General features: G+C 33.3%; 2 protein-coding genes and 1 long non-coding RNA gene across 3 annotated transcripts; 2 read left to right on the top strand and 1 right to left on the bottom strand.

Moving 5' to 3' along the window:
- Window positions 1-6,269: 6,269 nt before the first annotated feature.
- LOC117275212 (uncharacterized) lies at window positions 6,270-7,241 on the bottom strand. The gene is made up of 2 exons (XR_004505375.2): window positions 7,001-7,241; window positions 6,270-6,626 (listed from the first exon to the last, which is right to left on the bottom strand). It is a non-coding gene; the product is annotated as an uncharacterized lncRNA (long non-coding RNA).
- A 1,089-nt stretch (window positions 7,242-8,330) lies between these two features.
- On the top strand, window positions 8,331-13,735 carry LOC104090102 (low affinity sulfate transporter 3-like). Its single transcript, XM_009595145.4, has 12 exons — window positions 8,331-8,724; window positions 8,795-8,843; window positions 8,932-9,139; window positions 9,355-9,532; window positions 9,638-9,703; window positions 9,809-10,039; window positions 10,126-10,252; window positions 10,343-10,629; window positions 11,153-11,346; window positions 11,447-11,523; window positions 13,242-13,318; window positions 13,436-13,735. Exons 1-12 carry the CDS (start codon window positions 8,404-8,406, stop codon window positions 13,574-13,576), a joined length of 1,956 nt encoding a protein of 651 aa, XP_009593440.1. The 5' UTR covers window positions 8,331-8,403; the 3' UTR covers window positions 13,577-13,735.
- Window positions 13,736-17,289: 3,554 nt separating this feature from the next.
- On the top strand, window positions 17,290-19,431 carry LOC108942768 (low affinity sulfate transporter 3-like). The gene is made up of 3 exons (XM_070200061.1): window positions 17,290-17,696; window positions 18,624-18,700; window positions 19,098-19,431. Exons 1-3 carry the CDS (start codon window positions 17,666-17,668, stop codon window positions 19,236-19,238), a joined length of 249 nt encoding a protein of 82 aa, XP_070056162.1. The 5' UTR covers window positions 17,290-17,665; the 3' UTR covers window positions 19,239-19,431.
- The last annotated feature ends 3,255 nt before the right edge of the window (window positions 19,432-22,686 follow it).

The raw sequence follows: 22,686 nt of genomic DNA, 5'->3' as shown, positions 1-22,686 counted from the left end.
TAATTATTTTTGTATTACTTGCATTGAAATATATTTATAAAGTTTTTACTCACTTTTATTGTCACTTTATAAATATATATTAGAGTTTACATTGCTATAAATAAAATTAAATTATTTTTATTTTGCCCATTTATTTCACTATAGGAGATATTACTTAAATAATGTTTCTCGCTCTCTCTTTTTCATCTTAAAAATAATTTTTCTTCTTTCTTGTACTTTTGTTATATTAATTTTAAGAAACGAAAGAAAAATGTCATGATTTTAAAAAAGTAAAAATAAATAAATTAGAGACAAATGTTGATATGTAAGGGTAAAATAAGTATTTAAAAAAGATAATAGACTTAAAAGGAGGAGAATAACTATTGTTTAATATTGAGGGAGAATTTAATTTTTAAAGCAAAGTTGAAATGTGTAAATAATTTTCACCCGTTAGAAATATGTGTTTTTGGCCTTTTTACGAATTCCCAGGACTATTGACCTCTAAATCATGTAACCGCCCACATGTCAATATTGAATTGGTACATTTGGTAACATATTTACAGAGGCTCTAAAAGATAGGGACCAAAAATATATTGGGTGAAATAGTTAGTCAAATGTCACAGTGGAAATTGTTTTTTTCCGTGAACAAATATATATATATATATATATATATATATATATATATACTATATTAAAAGCACGAAGGCCTTTACCGAAATATCGTTCGTCTTTTTTATCCTTTAAAATAGTAGTTACACGGGATAATATAGTCATTTAATTATTCTCCTAATATTTAGCACTTTTAAGTCAACTAAAATTTGATTATTAAAATTTTCCTTGTACATAGGAAATCCTAATATTTAGGACATCAAAATAAATCAAATTGAACAAATTATTTATAGAAACTAATTAGAAACGTACATAGTATCAGATTTCATTAAACATTTTATGGTTCCATGAAATGACTATTTTTCTCCCAAATTAAGGTATAGTCTATATAATTATTTTCTAGAAAAATATACTTATGTCATTAAAGTGTAGTCTATATTTTGTCTACTTATAACCTTTAACCCATTTCTGACCAAATAAAATTATAAATACCACGAAAAACATAAAAATCAAATTTTGAAATAATGCAGTCGAAATATATGAAAAAGTAATAAAAAACATAAATATGTAGCTCTCTATAGTCTGGAAACAACATAAACATAATCATTGGAAACAATTACTGTAATACTAAAATATGTAGAATTTTAAATCAGATAAATTTTGATTATTAAAAGTTTTTACTTGAATTATGTAGAAAAATCTAATAATTAAAAGTTTAAATCAATAAAGATTTTACCTAAAATAAATTTTGTCCTCTTTTGGACTATGCAACATAACTATAACACATTGCATGTTAATCTTAATATTCAGAACTTCAAAATCACTTAAATTTTATTTATTAAATTTTTGTATAATATTTAAAAATTACGCTCAATAATTATTACAACTTGCATAATCATAAAGAAAAATGTATTCTAAATGAGTAGAATTTACTCAATAATAATAGAATATCATACACTAAATAATTATTTTTCTATTAATATTTGCAGACTTTAAGCAATAAGGATGAAATAGTAGAGGTAACAATATATTCTAAATGAGTTGTCATTAACTAATTTTCTTTTTTTCCATAAATATTCCAACAAATGACAGCTCCCTATATTATTATATATTATGTTATTTATTATAAATTATTAATTAAATATTAGCCATCTTTTAGGTTTATATTGCCACTTATCAATTTGTATTATTTGAAAATTTATCGTAATAAAAGTATTTTTTACTTGTTTGTTTCTATATTAGGAAAAAAATTAACAATAATTTTTATAAGTTATTCTTATTATTCTTTGAAGACTTCCATCTACAGGATTTCATCTTATATTTTGCCTGCTAAATTGGATTAACATTTATATTTTTAGAAAGTTATCTAATTTATTTTTATTTTAGAATTCAATTGTATATTAATAATATTAATTTATGTAATTTTAAAAAAAAACTTTATTCATTGACATGGGAAACACGCGCAAAGCGCGTACCCTAAGACTAGTATTATATTAAAAGCACGAAAACTCTTAGCGAAATGTCGTTCGCCTTTTTTACCCTTTAAAAATAAATTTTACACTGGACAAAATAGTAATTTAAGTTATTTTTCTAATATTTTGGACTTTAAAGTTAACTAAAATTTTGGTAATCAAAATCTTTCTTTATTTAAATTATGTAAAAATCCTAATAGTTAGAAATTTAAACTCAAATCAAAGTTTACTTTTATAGACTACTAATGAAAGCTAGGATGACAAAGAGAAAAAGCATTACGCGTTGGAAAAAGTACAATCTTATTCTACAATTACTGAAAAAAATAAAAATTATACATATGCAACCATTGTTACGGTAACTACTTTAATGCTTATTAGTGAAAACTTTATGGAATGCTAGATACTACAGGAAGAATGCAATTAACAAAATCTTATGGATGCTATAATAAAATGTCCTATCATTATATATTTTTGGGGTCAAATGTAGTAATTATATGGGAATTGCTTACCAATATTTAGGTGTTCTATCTTAGCCAATAGCTTCTTAATCCTTCCATATTAGAATTATTTAACATAATTATAATATATTTCATATTAATTATTTTAATATTTAGGATCTGAAAATTAACTAAGTTTTTTTTATTTGAACTATGTAGAAAATTTATTCAGTACTTTAAATAAATTAAATTTTAATTGCCTTATATAATTATTTTCTTATTTGAACGATGTAACATAATTATAATCTCTTTTAAGTTATACTTAAATATTTAAAACTTGAAACCAACAAAAAATAAATTAGTTAATGTTAAAACCAAATAATTAAGTCTAAAAATCCAATTCAATTATTTATCAAATTTATCATATAACTAAAATTATTTTCCAAGTTGACAACTCTTAGGATGCCTAAATTGGTTTTCATAAGAATAGTATTGGCGGTGAAAGAAAATAAAAACAATAGTAAAATTAACGTGGAAGGTTTTATAGATAAGCCTTTTATCTATTAAATAATATTATTCTATATATATTAAGTAGTATAAAATAATTTTGATTTTATAATACAAACTTATTATATAGGAGTAGTACTTACGATTTTCTAAAAAGTCGTAGGTACACGCGCTATAAGACTAGTACTATATTAAAAACACGAACGCTCTTAGCGAAATGTTGTTCGCCTTTTTTATCCCTTAATAATAGAGTTTACACTGGACAAAATAATTAATTTAATTAATTTTCTAATATATGAAACATTAAAATCAACTAAATTTTTGCTCATTAAATAATTCCTTATTTGAACTATGTATGAAGCTTTAACATGTAGGACTCTAAAATTAATAAATATTTTTACCTTATATAAATCAACTAATTTTCAAGTAACTATTCCGTATTCACCAAATTGCATTTGGACATGCGAGGAAGAGTTCCAAACTTCCAATCCTATTGCAAGTTCCACTTGGTCTAGCGTGAATAAGATGGATGGGAATCCTTAGAATCAATTTGAGTGGTTAGAAAGATACAAAAGTTCCCATAGACACATAATTTAGTTCTGTAAGCTTTATTAAAAAAATAATTACATTAGGAATAATCTAGGTCCAAGGTGCAACTCTCATTAGGAATAATTTATGTACTAAAATGTAAATACAAATTTTACTAAATACTATAATTAGATATAAACTAACTCAATTCATAATTATGATACTCTTTAGCTCAACATCAAATCCAACAAATACTTTCAAAACGACACAAAAGAATTGAATGTGAGATATGGGTAGACACGCAAAGCGTGTATTCTAAAATGGTGCCCTTCATGAAGTATTGATCGACATTTTTACCCTACACAAATAAATTTCACATGAGACAATCTAGCTAATTGGGATCAATATTCTATCATTTTCTAAAATTTATATTTTATAATATAATTTATTTTATAACTCAAATACATTATTCAAAAATATTGTTGTAATTTTTTATATTATATATTCATTAATATAGATACACGCACAAAGCGCGTACTATAAGGCTAGTATATATATAATACACTTTTTATTGTTTAATTTCTAGACACCGTCCAGCTCAAACACAATTATTGACTTTTCAAGAAGTATTTGAAGGAACTATCCAAATCCTATGGAAAAAGCGAAGATGGTAGGGAAATGGACCACTCAGTAGTGCATTACATATGTTAGGTGATTATATATGTATGCTGCGGGCGGGGAACAGTGCACATTTTGACTGAAGGAGATTATATTGGACTTATCCAAAACACCAGTATTAACTTGACTTTCCAAAAATAGAGTTTTCGAATTTTAGTTTCATCAGGTTTTATGGGGTCCACGACACGAAATGTAAGGCCTGCACATGGAGGTCGGCAATAGCAATTTTAGGTCGTTAACAAGCCACCATATAGAGAATATAATGGCTTTAAAGAGCACTATGTAAAGTGAGTGATCCATTTCTGAGAAACGAAAAGTATAGGCAGAGAAAACACAGCGAAAAATAACCAGAAACAATTACTGATCGAAAGAATACAATGAAAGACGACGACTGTTTTGATTTAATCATATATCCGACGACAATAATTGAATGGGGGACCAAATAACCAATATAAGAGTAGCAGTCAACTAGCCACTATGTTGTGAGAAAGGGAATTAGCTCACGCCTATACTTTTGTTGTGGAGGTGCTATTCTATACTTTTCTGCAAGTACCGTCGCTGCAGATTGACATGAATTGACCATAATCATGACTCATGAGTAACTCGAATTTCTCCTTTGAGCATGTAAAACATGCACATGAGTATATAATTTGTTATTACCATGTCATGTTCTTTGCGCGGTGCTGATCTCTTTCTAAGATGTCTAGAAATACATGGATACTTTATATGGACAGAGACGGAGTTGGGGTGTTTAGTTTATGGGTTCTGGACCGTCAAACCCGTAGCTATAAGTAGAGCGGCTCAACGAAATTGGTGGCCTAAAGCCGAACTTTAAGAAGAGGCCCAAATTTTATTTAATAAAATTATATATATTTATGATTTTTTTTTTGTTATTAATAATAGTTTTATGGACCGTTTTGTATGTATTTTGGCCCTTCACTCGGTTACCTGCTAGATTTCACCATCGAAGATATCTAGTAACTCTACTCACCAAGGTTTCAAATATTTTTAATAAGAAATATCTGCGGTTAAGAAAACATTTTTATAAGTTCTCAACATCTAATGATCGTAATTTTATACTACTAAAGTATATTTTAAATAATTTTATACATTTGTAAGAGTTCAAGTTTATTTGATTAAAAAAAATGACTTGATATACTCTTTATAAGAAATAATTTACTTAAAAAGATAATTACAAGAGATTTTGTTTTTATTTTTTTATTATCAATGTCATCATTAAACTGTTATTTTGCGATATTGTATGTTTATTATGAAATTCAAGTATTTATCTAAATAACCTCTATTTTTTCTAAATAAATTCTATATCCAAAAAGAAAAAAACATAAAGCTAATATCTTTGTTATAATAATATAAAATTAACTAATACTGAAAATTGGGACCTTCAATTAGGGGGCCTAAATCAATTGCTTTAACTGCCTCCCCTTGGGCCGGCACCGGCTATAAGGCTGGCTCCGCCCCTTATATATATGGACGGTTGAAATTGAAACTTGGTTTAATGGGCATCTAATTCCGAAACCTTATCTTCATCTTCTCAGCTCCCTCTTTTACTTGACAGTTCACAACACTCGAATCGCATTAGTTTCAATTTTTGCTAAAATGAGTTTCAAAAGCTTCTTTTAATTAGCTATAATTAAGTTCTTATAAAAACGGTTTGTTTAATTGATACAGATTTTGCAAGATTTAACAACTAAGGTCGCTTTTAGTTTTTGCAAGATTAAAAAAGTTGAGGTTAGACATTTCAAAAAGATTTACTTCTTGAAAAACATGATCAAATAAACGGCTTTTGCCAAACTTAAAAACTGGAAAGTCAATTTTTGCAAAATTTGGGATAAACGGCAGTTAAATATCTGAGACGGAAAGTGTTAGTTTAGTACACCACAAGGGGGAGAAATGAATAGTGTATTGATCTATTAAAATTTTATATCGGAAATTCTAACGTCATATCTAGAACCAGGTTCTCAACTGGTTCTACAATAAATAAGTGCAAAAAATAAGAAGACATGAATTTTTACACAGAAAACTTCCTTGCTCAAGGGAATAAAAAGCAAGATCCATCTCTAGGATTTTCCTCACAAACTTCACTAAAAACAATGAGCAGTATCATGTTACAAAAATTCTTTTATATTATAAGCTAAGAGACTAACTCTAATCACTTAACAGTCTGCAAATTAGATGATTGTAACTACTAACTCTAAACTAATTCCTTCCTTACAAAAGTACTTCTAGAAAATGCAGAGTAAGGTTACAATTCAAAACACCAACTATAAGATCAAGACAACTTAAACTGGACTTGACTCCATGGAACATGGTTCTTGAGTTTATCTTTCTGTTGCTCTTCCGATTGTTTTTGCTTGCGTGTATGTTCTTTCAAAGCTTTCGGTGTAGGTGCATATAACTGCAATATGTCAAACGTTATACATATATAGCAATACAGTTAACAGTAAGGTTAATTAAGAGATAATCCCGAAAAATCTTCTAACCCCGAGAATAAAGGAATAAAGATCTTCTTGATTTTATTATTTCCCATATGGACTTTATTTCCTTATAAACTTGCCTATGATTAAGTATTTAAGAATTGCCAAGATTTTCCACAAATATACGCTGTTGTCAGCTCATTATAATTGAAAAACGATCCGTAAAGTGAATTTCATGCTGGACGTGGTACAAGAACCAGTTAGCAAAAACAGGGTCTCAAATTTACCACACCTACATAACCAAATTACATATTTGTTAATCATCAGAACTCAATTTACAACAAAAAGATCGTACCATCGCACAAACTTAGGGCATGTTATTGTCAAGCTAGAATATTCTTGGACCCTGCCCACTAAATTCTGTCTGGGCTATGTTCATCAGTACTCTGAATTATAACTCCAACGTACATATGCTTTGCCATATTATTTATTCGGACTGTTAGATACAGTAATGGAATCTGAGGATGGAGGCCCATTGGTTCATAGAAAGATGGAGAGTTGGCCACCAGGGGTGCTTTCGCTGCTTGCTTTTCTGAGTACTCTCACAAACGATTTTTCATTTTGCTTCTTGGAGTGCTATATATATATATATATATATATATATATATATATATATATATATATATCGTTCAATAGCGACAACAATAATAATAATAATAATAACAATAGTGATTATAATAATAATAATATTTTATTATATATACCACAGTACTAGATGACTCACCTAATTGTTGAGTCTTTCTTTTCCGTCAACTCGATAACATAGTCGCATGATAATAATACGCACTATAATAATGTCTTTATCAATGGTGGACTTAAGAGGTATATTGTGTTATCTGAGCTTCCAATTGAAAATCTTAAGACGATAAGTGAATAAGTCCATATTTGTAAATACTTCCTTTTTTGTTTTGAACTTTAATTTTTGCTTTGGGTTTTTTTGTCTTTCTTTGGAAAATCTAAAGTAATTATATATTCAACATGCTAATGACTAATGAATGATCCTGGAACATAAATTTGGGCTATACAAGCTAAGAAGTACCTAGATAGAGTTATTAGCTCGATGAGTTGAATTAAGAGAAGCAAGAGTGGATTCATACAAAGTGTTTGGAGTAAAAATGCTAGCAAATTAACTTATCCATATTTGACTCTCATGCTTGTAAGGGTTGGGTGAGTTATTTTCCATATGAGAAACCTGAGATCTCCGTCACCAGCAGCCTTCTCAGTCAGAGCTCTTCGCACGGGGTTGCCTACGATTTACATCTCCTGTGTGATTTGCGAGCTATTACACAGTGAACATGTTACCCAATGCGCACCCGAAGGGGTAGTGGCTGCGGGTTTTTATGGGAATTGTCCAAAAAAAATATTTGACTCTCATATTAAGTAAAAAAGTTTGAGCCTCCAAACAAAAATAAAGAATCGGGTGTAGCCTAGCCTAGGTCCATTATAGACCTCCTTAAGAATCCTTCCATAATCCATGGGTTGCCCAGTTGGGTTGGAGGGTGGTTATTTATGCGGATGACTTGAGATCGATTCCCTCTCAATGCCTTCTGGGTTGAGCGGTTTTCCCTCTTACCAAAAAAGAAAAAAATCCATGTGGGACACATATATTGTCTAATAGGACTAGTATTTATACTTCATCTGGATTATGAGAGGAGAAGAGTTTAACTCCAGAGTTAACCCAAACACTTGAAGAAACAAATGGAATCACTAGCTAATGAGAGCTTCAGCATTGAGCTGCAGCAGCTTGATGCAGCTAGTACTGATACTGCAAGGAAGGAGAGGACTCAGTGGTTACTGACTTCTCCTAATCCACCAAGCCTTTGCCATGAATTCATTAATACAGTAAAAGAAACTGTTTTGCCCCACGGAAAGACCACAAAACAATCAAGAAAAGGAGCTTTCTTCTCATTCATGCAAGGCTTATTTCCAATTCTTAAATGGGGAAGAAATTATAAAGCTACAAAGTTCAAGCATGACTTAATGGCTGGCTTAACTCTTGCCAGTCTCTGCATACCTCAGGTGATTAAAACGATGCTTCTTACATTTCTGTTACTTAATAATATGGCTTAAAATATTAAACTTCTTACAGAGTATTGGATATGCTAATCTTGCAAAACTTGATCCTCAATATGGCTTATGTAAGTTCCAATACCAGTTATATATCTTTGGCTCATCTCTGTTTCTTGTTGGTCTTAGTTTATGTGTGCTTTTCTCTTTTTGTTTCAGACACAAGTGTTGTTCCACCATTGATATATGCTATGATGGGGAGTTCGCGAGAAATAGCCATTGGCCCTGTTGCTGTTGTATCACTACTGCTTTTTGCTATGGTTCCCAAACTTGTAGACCCTGCTGTTGATCCTATTGCTTACAGGAATCTTGTATTCACTGCCACATTCTTCACCGGTGCATTTCAGGCTGTTTTTGGTCTATTCAGGTACTCCTTTCATTTTATTTTATATGTAAGAAAGAAATACATGCTTTTGGCACGTACCAAAAGTATCCTTCGAACTTGTAGTCCAAATATGCCGGAGTAACAAATTTCTTTTGTCTTTTAAAAAAAAAATATTATTATAAAACTTGGAAAGGATTGTAAAAGTAGCTCTGTCTCTCCTGGAATATGGTTGTTAATTTACAGTACTTAATTATCAGGTTGGGATTTCTAGTGGATTTTCTTTCACATGCTGCAATAGTTGGATTCATGGGAGGCGCAGCCATTGTAATAGGCCTCCAACAGTTAAAGGGTTTGCTTGGAATCAACCATTTCACAACCCAAACTGATGTGGTGTCTGTTTTGGTAGCTGTTTTCAAATCATTCCATAATGAGCCAGTGAGCATCTTCTTTATTTGGAAACTATTCTCCTCTTTCTCTTATCTGTTGCACTTTTTTATCTTACTCTTGGCTTACTAAAATTTTCCTTTTGCACCTTTTTAGTGGTTTCCTCTGAATTTTATACTTGGCTGCTCGTTCCTCGTCTTCATCCTAATTACCAGGTTCATTGTAAGTAGCTACTTCTTTATTTTATTTTTAATCATCTTTTTATCTTATTATACGGTAGCTGTGTCCTGCATTTTATTCATCTCTTGGGAACTTGAAAAACTACAGGGGAAAAGGAACAAGAAAATGTTCTGGCTACCAGCAATGGCTCCTCTTGTATCGGTTATACTATCGACTTTGATAGTTTATCTATCCAAAGCTGATCAACATGGAGTCAAGATTGTAAAACACTTCAAAGGGGGTCTCCCTCCAAGTTCAGTTCATCAATTACAGTTCAAGGATCCACACATTGGAGAAGTCGCGAAAATTGGACTAATTTGTGCTATCGTCGCTCTTACTGTCTGTCTCTAATCTTTGTTTCTGTCTTCCATCCAATACTTCTCAACTTAGATGAAAATATCCTTATACCAAAATGCTGTCAACAGGAAGCCATTGCTGTAGGCCGATCTTTCGCTTCAATCAAAGGCTATCATCTTGATGGAAACAAAGAAATGACAGCCATGGGATGTATGAACGTTGTGGGATCTTTAACTTCTTGCTACATAGCAACTGGTAAGCTATCAATTAGACAATTTTTTATTCATTTTAGTACTATACTTTAATTTTGCAACTGATAAGTTTTTACTATTATCATTGTTGAAGGTTCATTTTCAAGAACAGCAGTAAATTTCAGTGCAGGATGTGAAACTGTGGTGTCAAACATAGTTATGGCAATCACAGTACTCATATCCCTAGAGTTGTTAACTAAGCTATTGTATTATACTCCATTGGCTATACTTGCATCAATTATCATATCAGCACTTCCAGGATTAATTGACATTAATGAAGCATGCCATATTTGGAAAGTGGATAAGACAGACTTCATTATTTGCATTGCTACCTTCTTTGGAGTACTCTTTGGCTCAGTGGAAATTGGTCTTCTAATAGCGGTAACTAAATCAGTCCCTACATCTATATGCCTAATTTACAGCTTCTTGGCTAGTTATATGAATTTCATCTAAAATAAATAGATGCATAAAATGATTCTTATAGCTTATATCAACTTGTTTCGGACTCGGATAATTAGAAGAAATAGATAGTAATGTGAGTCATTTTTGTTTCTTTTTATTTTCTTATTTTTTATAATGGAGTTTGATTATATTAGTGACGGTTGATACTAGGGATGCTCTTTCCCTTTCGCACCCTAAAGGGTTGTTTGGTTGGGAAACAAGTTATTTCGGGATTAGTTATCAGGAAATTGTTATCCCACCTTCCTATAGGGATAAAAATAGCACTACAATTCCGGGATAAGTTATCCCGGGATTAGTTATACCGCGATTTTATCTGTAGGATAAATTCACCTCAAATGTAATCCCAGAATTAATTATCCCTTATCCTTCGTACCAAGAAAAAAAAGTAAAAAAATCACCTAACAATATTTTGTCGCTGATATCTCTGTTGGATTTATTGCAGGTTGGCATCTCATTTGGTAAAATAATAGTTGATACAATTCGACCAAGTGTAGAACTACAAGGCAGACTTCCTGGAACATACACCTTCTGTGACATTACTCAATTTCCCGTGGCCGCTGAAACTCCAGGAATCTTGATAATTAGAGTCAACAATGCTTCACTCTGCTTTGCAAATGCTAATTTCATAAGACAAAGGTACAACTTAAAATTTTATGGAGGAAATTGAAAATAAAAAGTAAATAACTCTAAATATTTTGTTCAATATTTATCTGTAATTTTCCTTTCTTTTTTAAAGGGTATTGAGGTTGGTCAAACACACAAGTGAAGGGCACACCAAGGAGAAGGTTAATGTCTTGGTGCTCGATATGTCCAGTAAGGATTACTACTTGCACTAGATCCAGTATTGTTCTTTTTTATTTTATTTTTGGTTTTAATATTTATAGAACAAATTTTATATTAATATTCCATCTGTTCCAAAAAGGATGATACTTTTCGGATTTCGAAAGTCAAATTTTTTAACTCTGACCATAAATTCGGACATAAAATTATTAGGTTTTTAATTAACATTTATTGATAGAAACTAGGAGTCCACCAAACAGTATAGAGCACCAGGTTTTCTATATGTTTCCACAGTAAATAGACAGAAAGTAAAGAACACACAATATTTATGTGAAAAACTCCATGCTCAAGAGATTAAAAAGGATGACCTACCCCAGTAGGATTTCAACTCCACTAAACTGAGCAAACTTCAAATTACAACCTATTGCAATCTAGGAATTAAACTCTTAATCCCCCACATCTTACAATAACTCTATTGTAAGTCCTTTGTAACAAATCCATTACAAAGCAACACTCGTTGGCTAACTCTCTAGTCAACACAACCAAAGCAAGTTAAATGATGTCCTCCAAAATACTTCTTGAAAGCCGTATAGGTTTACAAGTAAAGAACAAAAGACAAAGACTCAACAAACTTAAGAACTCAAGATATCTTTAGTGTTGGGATCTGGTCCTTGGTTTGTAGCAACTTTGTTCTTGAGTGCACCTAGAGAAAATAGTGGCAGCTAACATTTGAGATGATAGGACTTTCGGACTGTCAAGTGTTGGGTCAAACCTTGTATCATGTTCTATATATATGAGAGAGCATGTGAGAATAGATAGAGACAATAGAACTTTGGTTTGGCTGCACTGCTGCCAGTCGGTACAGTGAAACAATTTTTACAGATGTAGGGTTGATTGTACGACAGTCGGAGAACTGATCATATATGTTCCCTTATTTGGTTCCTCGAGAACGTTTGACCAGTCATCGAAACATATCACAACATGCGCAAAGGAACTGGTCGCATCAGGTTCCTATCTGGTTCCACAGTAAAGTTTGGCAAATCATCAAAACTCATAATAGCATAACTTATCATTTGTATATTTAAAAACTACATAAAAAATATTATAAGTCACAATAATTTAAAATTTATAATATTTAAAAGGTATATGAAAAAATCATGATCAAGAAACAGCTCATTTAACTCTCGAAATGTGAAAAGTACTGACATATCTTGGACGAAGAGTATATTTTTAATTTGTCCTTTCATTACTTGTTAAAGTTTTCCCTTTCATTTATTTGATTATGTAATTCTCTGTACTTCACTAATGTGAGGAATTGAGAGGGACTTTGTCATAGAAATACTAGAAATTACAGAAATGGTAAAAAGCACTTAAAGTTTACACTAGTGGTGTTAGGTGAACTGCTTGATTCAAGTTTGAGGGTTAAGCATGTTGAATCAATAAATTAGTAAACGACCCAATTCAAAAGTTTAGTTAGGTCAAGTTAAGTAACAAGTTATAACATAGTAACATAATTACTCAACCTAACTTTGGATAGATTAGGCGGGTTACATAGTCTAGTATTTAAATTGACACCTCCTTTAACCACTAGATTAAAAGATGAGATTTTTGTAGTTCTTAAACCAAAATAAAGGATATATATATATATATATATATATATATATATAATTAGATACGCGAGAAAAAATTCAGTGTAATTTTTAATTTTTAATCCTACCTCTCTAATACAACATCAATTACATTCTTTGCAGATGTAATGAATGTGGATACATCAGGAATCGTGGCATTGGAAGAGTTGCACAGAGAACTGGTTTCCCAGGGCATACAAGTCAGGCTCTAATATTTTATTTTGCCTTCTAATTATGTGCCAGAATATATTAAGTGCATAGTAATTTATACTAATAAAAATGACGTTTTTTCTTTTCCCCTTTTCCTTTTTTTGCAGTTAGGTATAGCTAGCCCAAGTTGGAAAGTGATTAACAAGTTGAAAGCAGCAAAATTATTGGATAAAATTGGGAAAGGATGGATTTTTCTCACCGTGGGTGACGCTGTAGATGGTTGCTTAAATAGCAAAATGGCTGTCTAAGCAAATAGCAATTGTTAAAAATCTAATGTTGTTCATGCTTGTTGATGTACAAAGAGGTGTGATTGATAAGTTTTTTCTTGAGTGAAAAATATATTTTGCATTTTTCTACGAAGATCGATAACAACGGTAATAAATTGGATATATAGTGCTTGATGAAAAGTTTGAGTAGTAAAGATTTTTTTTGGTTTCCCGTTCGGTATCCGCATTGGAGGTCGACTATATCCAAATTCGCGCCGCGTAGGGCCCCATTCGGATGGAAGTGTTCCCTACCAAGAATTTTACCCAGGGCTCGAACCGAGACCTCTGGTTAAGGGAAGAACAGTTCGTTGCCCCACATCCTTTGGCGTGGTGAGTAGTAAAGATTGATAAATATATAAACAGTAGATAGATACAATGCAGCTGGGCTATCCAGTAGATGGTGTTGGTTGGGGGTGGGGGGCTTATTTGGGTTACAAAGCTTATTTTTTTATCATTTAAAATGACTTTTTTCAGAAAAGTTCTGTTCTGAAAACAATTTCAAACATTTTTGAAGTATTTAATTGAAAAATACTAGTTAGGTGATTTATAGGTTTCTCCTTGTGGAAGCGGATCTGCAACACCCATAACTTGAGTTACCCGTCAGTAAGAATTATCATAAAGCGAAAGAATTCCTTGGTTTTCAAGGCAAATTCAACCCTAACCGTCTTTATTTCTCGATAGTAAGAAACGTTAGGAAAACCTTCTTTTTCTACATACATGATAGTGTATTTATAGGTTATAAGTAATATTTAGGAGAACAAACTAATGGACTAATTAGCACCCTTATGGGTGGACCCGACTCAATAGTTTTTAACAAGCATTTCATCAAGAAAACTGTACAAATCCTGTGGTAGGAAACCAGCGCTGGTAAGTAGACAGTAGTGCATTACACATGTTAGGTGATTATGCAAGAAGGAGAGGGAACAGTGCACATTTGGACTGAAGGAGATTATATTGGAGTTATCTGAACACCAGTATAATTTGACTTTCCAAAAATGGAGCTTTCAAATTTCAATTAAGTTTCACAAGGACAAGGAAATGTTAGGCCTGCACATGAAGGTTGGCAGTAGTATGGATCGTTATTAGCATGCCACCATATACAGAATCTATGGCTTTATAGGAGCACTATGTAAAGTGAGTGATCCATTTCTGAGAAACGAAAAGTACAGGCAGAGAAAGGCAAGGAAAAATAACCAGAAATATTACTGATAAAAAAAATACAAAGGAAGACTTCGATTTGACTCTGATATAATCATAGATTGAGTAGGGGACCAAATAACCAATATAACAGTAGCAGCAGCAGGATTCTCCACAAAATTGTCATATCGTAAACCCACTATACATCTAAGAAAGGGAATTAACGATCGAGCTCTCACCTAAACTTGTGGAGGTGCTGAGTCAATTTGGATAGCTGTGTAGCCAAATTTACCAATAAAAGAACTTACAAAGAGTAGTAAAATGAATTTTTTGGGTTTAGTTACGTATACGGTCAAAACAGATTTCGGCTTTCTTACGTTCGATCGAGATTGAGTGGCAAGAAGCCAGAGTAGGATTTTGGGAGTAAGCTTCGAAGCCAGTACAAACGAGCCTCGAAGTCCAAAGGCAGCTCGAGAAGTCGGCTCGATAATTCTATCGATCCCGAGGCGTTGCTTCGAGGTCGGAAATGCACCACGCCCGCCCCGAAGGTCGAGCTCAAGCCAAGACCGAAGAGCCGACCCGGTAACGGGTTCGGGCCAGTATCGAGTTCGGACCAGTATCGAGTTCGAGCCAGTGTCGAGCTCACAGACAAGAGCCGTTGCAACCGCACCAAGGGAGAGAATCTTGGCGGGAATCGAGGAAGAGACAAAACATTATGGGTTCTCCACTATATGCTTTATTTTATTATTTTGTTATAAATAATGTAATGACACTCTATTATAAAAGGGGGGTCCTTGTAAGCTAAGGGCACGACAGACAGCAACAAAAAGATCACTTCTCATATTGAAAGAGATCCCATTGTGTTTGATTGACTTTATCTTATTCGTTCTTTTTGCTCACTATTTTCATTCTCATAATCAAGAATACACTTATTTCTATTTCTCAACACGATTTATATCAAATTGTATCGCATATCCTTAGAACCATACACAAATCTAATGTTATCCGATTTTTCGGGTAAACAGTTTGGCGCCCACCGTGGGACTAAGGGTAACAGTGGTTGTTTGATACAAATATGCAATACACACCGGTCTACAACTTCAAATCGACAAATGGCAAACCCTCGATTGATGGCTTTACCTATCGACCATGAAGTCGACCTTCAAGATGAAACCAACAACTTGACTCTTTGAAAATATCCTTATACCAAAATGCTCTCAACAGGAAGCCATTGCTGTAGGTCGATCTTTCGCTTCAATCAAAGGCTATCATCTTGATGGAAACAAAGAAATGACAGCCATGGGATGTATGAACCTTGTGGGATCTTTAACTTCTTGCTACATAGCAACTGGTAAGCTATCAATTTAGACAATTTTTTATTCATTTTAGTACTATACTTTAATTTTGCTACTGATAAGTTTTTACTATTATCATTGTTGCAGGTTCATTTTCAAGAACAGCAGTAAATTTCAGTGCAGGATGTGAAACTGTGGTGTCAAACATAGTTATGGCAATCACAGTATTCATATCCCTAGAATTGTTAACTAAGCTATTGTATTATACTCCATTGGCTATACTTGCATCAATTATCATATCAGCACTTCCAGGATTAATTGATTTTAGTGAAGCATATCATATTTGGAAAGTGGATAAGACAGACTTCATTATTTGCATCGCTATCTTCTTTGGAGTACTCTTTGGTTCCGTGGAAATTGGCCTTCTAATAGCGGTAATTAAATCCGTCCCTACATATACTTCATTAATTTACAGCTTCTTGGCCTAATTATGTATGAATTTTCATTAACAAAAGAAAAAAAAACATAAATGATATTTTGACGTGCAATATCAAATAATTAGAAGAATAGGTTGTCTTGTGAGTCATCTGAAGGAGGCGGACACTTTTAGCAACAGTACGACATTAAGTGATGCTCTTTGCTTGGCTCTAAGTTATTCCAAAAATAGAAGACTCATGTCCACTCTTTGGTGATCTTTGTCCTGTTCTTTTCAATTTTAGTAACTATTGCCAACAGAGACAACAACTTTACATATGCTTTAGGGATGAGGTAGCATTTAATTGATCACATCTGATGCCATACTAAGTGGTGTAGCCACGTAGAAAGAAGGGTGGTCAGTTGAACATTCTTCGTTAAAAAACTTATACTGTATATATATGTCAAAAATTACTTTCTATACATATATATTAAATTTTAAAAATATAAATCTTATCTATCTCAAATTTCTCGGTCCAATTATAAGTAGGTTTACTTAACCATTTAAGTCTACTCATAAACCTAACAATTCCATATTAGTTATATTTATTAATCAACTAACAGGAAAACTTGAAAGTCCGATTGGAGTAGTAACATAATTGGTGCAATTTCATCTTGTAAGATAATGAGTGGTAGTGAGACTTGAACCTAAAATTTCTGGATGATCATATATATGCCATATTGAAATATGTTACCGTCTCATATGAACGCTTGAGTTGTTAGAAGGAGAAAATATATTAACTATTTAATTATGTCTTCAACAATTCACCGAAAAATAAAGGGAGTAAATCCTGACGATGTTATTTTTGTGGATGCCTCTTGTTGGGTTTATTGCGGGTAGGCATCTCATTTGGTAAAATAGTACTTGAAACCATCCGACCAAGTATACAACTACAAGGAAGACTTCCTGGGACAGAGACCTTCTCTGACATTACTCAATTTCCTATGGCCACTGAAATGCCAGGAATCTTGATAATTAGAGTCAACAATAGTTCACTCTGCTTTGCAAATGCTAATTTTATAAGACAAAGGTACAGATTCAAGTCTCATTGAGGAAAATGAAAATAAATATTAAATTATTCTGAAATTTGTTAAACCTGCAAATTTTTCTTATTTAAGGATATTGACGGCAGCGACAAATGGAAATGAAGAGCATACCAAGGAAATGATTCAGGTTTTAGTACTAGATATGTCGAGTAAGTTTCTTTACTTGCATAATATCCACATGTTGTCTTGTTTCTTTTTATTACCTAAATTACCATCTCTAATACGTACTACATTACTTGTAACAGCGCCTGGCCCAGTTTTTGTGTTTTGATGATGTGAGACTCTGTCTAAAGTTTGGGATGTTACATACACCCCCTCTTATGGACTCACTCAGCGTCCTCGCTGAGGTTTGCCTACTCGCTGAGGTTTGCCTAGACTCAACACTGAGATTTGCCCCGCCTAACCGGAATTTGTCTAAACTTAGTTGAACTCTGACCTACAATTGCCTAAACTTAGTTGAACTCTGACTTTTTGTTGATGTGAGACTCTGTCTAAAGTTTGGGATGTTACATACACCCCCTCTTATGGACTCACTCAGCGTCCTCGCTGAGGTTTGCCTACTCGCTGAGGTTTGCCTAGACTCAACACTGAGATTTGCCCCGCCTAACCGGAATTTGCCTAAACTTAGTTAAACTCTGACCTACAATTGCCTAAACTTAGTTGAACTCTGACTTTTTGTTGATGTGAGACTCTGTCTAAAGTTTGGGATGTTACATACACCCCCTCTTATGGACTCAGCGTCCTCGCTGAGGTTTGCCTAGACTCAACACTGAGATTTGCTCCGCCTAACCGGAATTTGCCTAAACTCAGTTGAACTCTGACCTACAATTGCCTAAACTTAGTTGAACTCTGACCCACCATCGGCAAAGCTGACACAAGAGTGACTCTGATACCCATTTGTAATAGCCCAACCCGCTAGTGATATTGTCCGCGCTGAGCCTAGGCCCTCACGGGTTTAAAACGCGTCATTAGGGTCTAAAGCTTGTCAACTTATATACTCAACATCTCTCTTGTGTTTTACCGATATGGGACTCCCTCTAAAGTTTGGGGTGCTACATTAATCACATTTTTTGCAGATATAATGAGCGTCGATACATCTGGAATCGTTGCATTGGAAGAATTGCACGGAGAATTGGTTACACGGGGCATACAAGTTAGTCTTTCATCATTTGCTCTCTAACTATGTGCTAGAACAATGTCAACAATTTCAATCTTTTCATTTTTTTGTGGCGTTATTTTCTTAAAAGCAGGTTTAAAAAAAAATATATTTTTATCTTTGGAACAAATTTAACTTTAAGTTTATTATTTTATATTTAATGACATTTTTTTTTATGGCTACATCAATATCATGGTAGATTTAAGATTATAAATTTTTTAAAAAAAATTCTTTCTTAAGTTTTATATCGAGTCAAACTCTGCCACATAAATTGGAAATAAAGGAAGTACTAACATATTTTTTAAAAAATTAAGAAAATTTGGAAAGAGAATCATTTTACAAAGGAAATGACGTTTTTCTCCTCTGTTCTTTTCTTTCTTTTCTTTTGTCGCAGTTAGCTATAGCTAACCCAAGGTGGAAAGTTCTTAACAAGTTGGAGGCAGCAAAATTTCTAGATAAACTCGGAAAAGGGTGGATTTTCCTCACAGCGGGGGACGCTGTAGATGCCCGCGTTAATACCATGAGCAATTGCTGAAAAGCTTATGGTATTAATGTTATTTGTTGTATGAATATCTGAGGCGGACATATGCTATACCGAGAGGGGTCACCGAAATTCGTAACGTTTAGCAAAAATTTCATGTATACAAGTATATGTCTTTAGAAAATAGTAATATATTAGTAATGGACATCCTATACACAAAGCAGATTTTGATTGAATCCAAAAACGCACCTCCTAACCTTCAAATTCTGGGCCTGTCTCTAATAAATACCATCGAGAGAATGTATCAATCAACGAATTAATTTTAGTTTCGACAAAATAGTTGTGTAACACGTACAATGGATGTCTCTTGAATAATCAAAAAAAAAAAGGAAAAAAAGAAGAAAGACAAACTGTGCGGTAATCGTTGAGAGCAATGTACCAATCGACAAAATTGCATGTTTTATTAGCGTTAGGATATCACGAGTTACTTTTGTCTTTTCAAAATCAAAGCATCATCGTGATTTACGATACAAGTGTATTATAGACGAGGCAAAACTAACGAAAGAATTGTTTTTGTCTATCAGGCAAATAGGACATGTGTTGCTTAAGGGTATAACAGTCTTTTGTTGGCAATATCCTCACTAAGCACAGTTAACTTTTGTTTAATTAAAATCTGCATATTTTATTCTTTCGCTAATTGGTTTTTAAACCCCCCCCCCCAAAAAAAAAAAACACCATCAAAAAGGAGAAAATCGATTGCCGAAATGTTGGTCGGTATTTTTAATTATGTAATTAAAAAATATATCATTTGGGAATCAAATTGGGGTCTGTATTGTGGCAGGATACTATTCTACAACTAGTCTATTGGTGCATTTTTAAGACTTTATTTTATTTTATTTATACTCTTTAATTATATTTTTGCGCGAAATAACCGACCGACTTTAGTCGATTTTTTGAATATTAATTTAAATTTATTTTAAATGAAAAACTGACCAAAGTTGGTTGTTTTCTTGAAAAATAAATTTCGCTGGACGCAAAAATAATTTTTTAAATTTTTTCGAAAAGTAATCGACCTAAGTTGGTCGGTTTCATAAAATAACCGAAAAAAATATATTTTGGAAGTCGGTCGGTTTTATGGCCGCCTTTTGATTCGATCGGTCGGCCACTACCGGTTTTAACAGAATTTTTAGTAGTGGAAAAAGAAAAAATGAACCAATTGCTAGCTAGTGAATCACGTGGGTCCAAATTCATCTCCACTTTCAATCATCTTTTCGCCAAAAAGTTACCATTATTTAGCAGTAATCTTCACGTGAATATACGGTAGATTTCTGAGAGTTCGTTAGGTGATGGACGAAACATGTAATCAAGAGTGCGCTTAGACTAGTATCATTAAGACCAAAAGTAGTTCTTTTCACTTATTTAGTGTAATTATTTGCAGTGAATCATAAATATAACTGTACTCCTTTGGTGTAATAGATATTAATCACTACTAAAAATTCGCTAAAAATCGACCAAAAAAATCAACCAAAGTTGATCGGTTATGATCAATTACCGACCAAAACGCGATCATTTGGGTGTGGACGGTATTTTGATGGTCGGAATGGCTTACCGACCAAAATTGGTCGGAAATTACCGACCAACGTTGGTCGGTAGCTTTAAACGACCATCTGGCAATTTAAATTATTTACCGACCAACTTTGATCAGAAACATATTTTATTATTTTATTTTAAAATGCGTGTTTTGGTAGCTACACCATCTACCAGCATACCAATACCCCTAACAACTGAATTACAACAACAACAACAACAACAACAACAACAACAACAACAACAACAACACAACAACAACACAACATTCAATATATACTTTAAAACTAACAAATTAAAGTTCAATTGAACATAACAATCCAAAACCAAGTTAAAACTAATTACAACAAGTTCAAAACTGGTTCTATTTGTCTAGTTCAAAGTATATAAAAGTCAAGAGGCATTTTCTACAACATCATTATGTCACGACCCAAAATCCCAACCTGTCGTGATGGCGCCTATCTCGATATTAGGCAAGCCGAAAATCTCAATAAACCCAAACTTCTCTTTAAGGTTGAAAATATATAATATTTAAATACAATACAAACACTCCCCAAAACCTGGTGTCACTGAGTACATGAGCATCTAATATGAATACAAGTCTGGAAAATATAGTCTATAATAATCTGAGACCAAATACAATGAACAAAGAGATAGAGAAGGAGAGACAAGGTATGCGAAACACGGCAGCTACCTCAAAATCTCCTGAAAATCAACCGCGCGAAAGGATCAACACCCGCTATGTCCGGGAACACCTGGATCTGTACACGAAGTGCAGGGTGTAGTATGAGTACAACCAACTTAGCAAGTAACAATAATAAATAAGGAACTGAAGATAGTAACGAGCTACACAGTTATGGTTCATTTCCAGTAATCCCAACAAAGAATAGACATACTATCAAATCTGGCAGTTTAATGTCAAATCGATTTTTATATAGTTCCTATTCATATAATCCGTATATCAACAATCTTTCAGAAATTTCACAACAATGACAGATAGCAACTAAGTGCAACAATAAATGAAAATCAAGTACAACCTCTCAAGGCAACAATCACTCACTAGGCTCCCAGCCCGCATCACTCCCTGGGCTCCCAGCCCTCATCACTCACTCAATGGGTACCCGCGCTCACTGGGGGTGTATAGACTCCGGAGGGGCTCCTACAGCCCAAGCGCTATAATTTGCACGGACAACTCACGTGCTGCACGGACAACTCACGTGCTGCACGGACAACTCACGTGAAATAATATAAATATCTGGATCTACACGGCCAACTCACGTGCCATAATATATATATATATGGATCCGCACGGCCAACTCACGTGCTATAGTATAATATAAGGATCTGCACGGCCAACTCACGTGCTATAGTATAATATAAGGATCTGCACGGCCAACTCACATGCTATAGTATAATATAAGGATCCGCACGGCCAACTCACGTGCTATAGTATAATATAAGGATCTGCACGGCCAACTCACATGCTATAGTATAAATATCTCACAATCAAGCCTTCGGCCTCACTCAGTCATAAATCTCTCCATTCTCTCGGGTTCTCAATAATCATGAAATCAGCCCAAACAATAATGATATGATGTATCAATAATAATAACAGAGACTGAGATAAAATATGCAAGTAAAAACTGAGACTGATTACATATAGCATTTAGCAGGCAATTCAACAAGTACGCGACCTCTGTGGGTCCCACAGTACTATCACATAGCCTAAGCATGACTTACAGTCAAATTTTGTCAACACATAGAGAGCATATAGCTAACAACAAATTATTCAACTTTATAATTTTTTGGGACGGACCAAGTCACAATCCCCTCGGTGCACGCCCATACGCCCGTCACCTAGCATGTGCGTCACCTCTAAAATAATCACATGATACCAAAAATGTGGGGTTTAATA

This window comes from Nicotiana tomentosiformis, chromosome 4, assembly GCF_000390325.3.
Source record: "Nicotiana tomentosiformis chromosome 4, ASM39032v3, whole genome shotgun sequence".
Lineage (NCBI taxonomy): Eukaryota > Viridiplantae > Streptophyta > Magnoliopsida > Solanales > Solanaceae > Nicotiana > Nicotiana tomentosiformis.
This window is presented reverse-complemented; position numbering and strand designations above follow the sequence as displayed.

Coding starts and splice junctions, on each gene's coding strand:
- LOC108942768 (XM_070200061.1), top strand. CDS start 17,666: ATGATTCAGGTTTTAGTACTAGATATGTCGA. Junction 17,697..18,623: donor TTTAGTACTAGATATGTCGA/GTAAGTTTCTTT, acceptor CATTTTTTGCAG/ATATAATGAGCGTCGATACA. Junction 18,701..19,097: donor TGGTTACACGGGGCATACAA/GTTAGTCTTTCA, acceptor CTTTTGTCGCAG/TTAGCTATAGCTAACCCAAG.
- LOC104090102 (XM_009595145.4), top strand. CDS start 8,404: ATGGAATCACTAGCTAATGAGAGCTTCAGCATTGAGCTGCAGCAGCTT. Junction 9,704..9,808: donor TCCTAATTACCAGGTTCATT/GTAAGTAGCTAC, acceptor GAAAAACTACAG/GGGAAAAGGAACAAGAAAAT. Junction 10,630..11,152: donor AAATTGGTCTTCTAATAGCG/GTAACTAAATCA, acceptor GATTTATTGCAG/GTTGGCATCTCATTTGGTAA.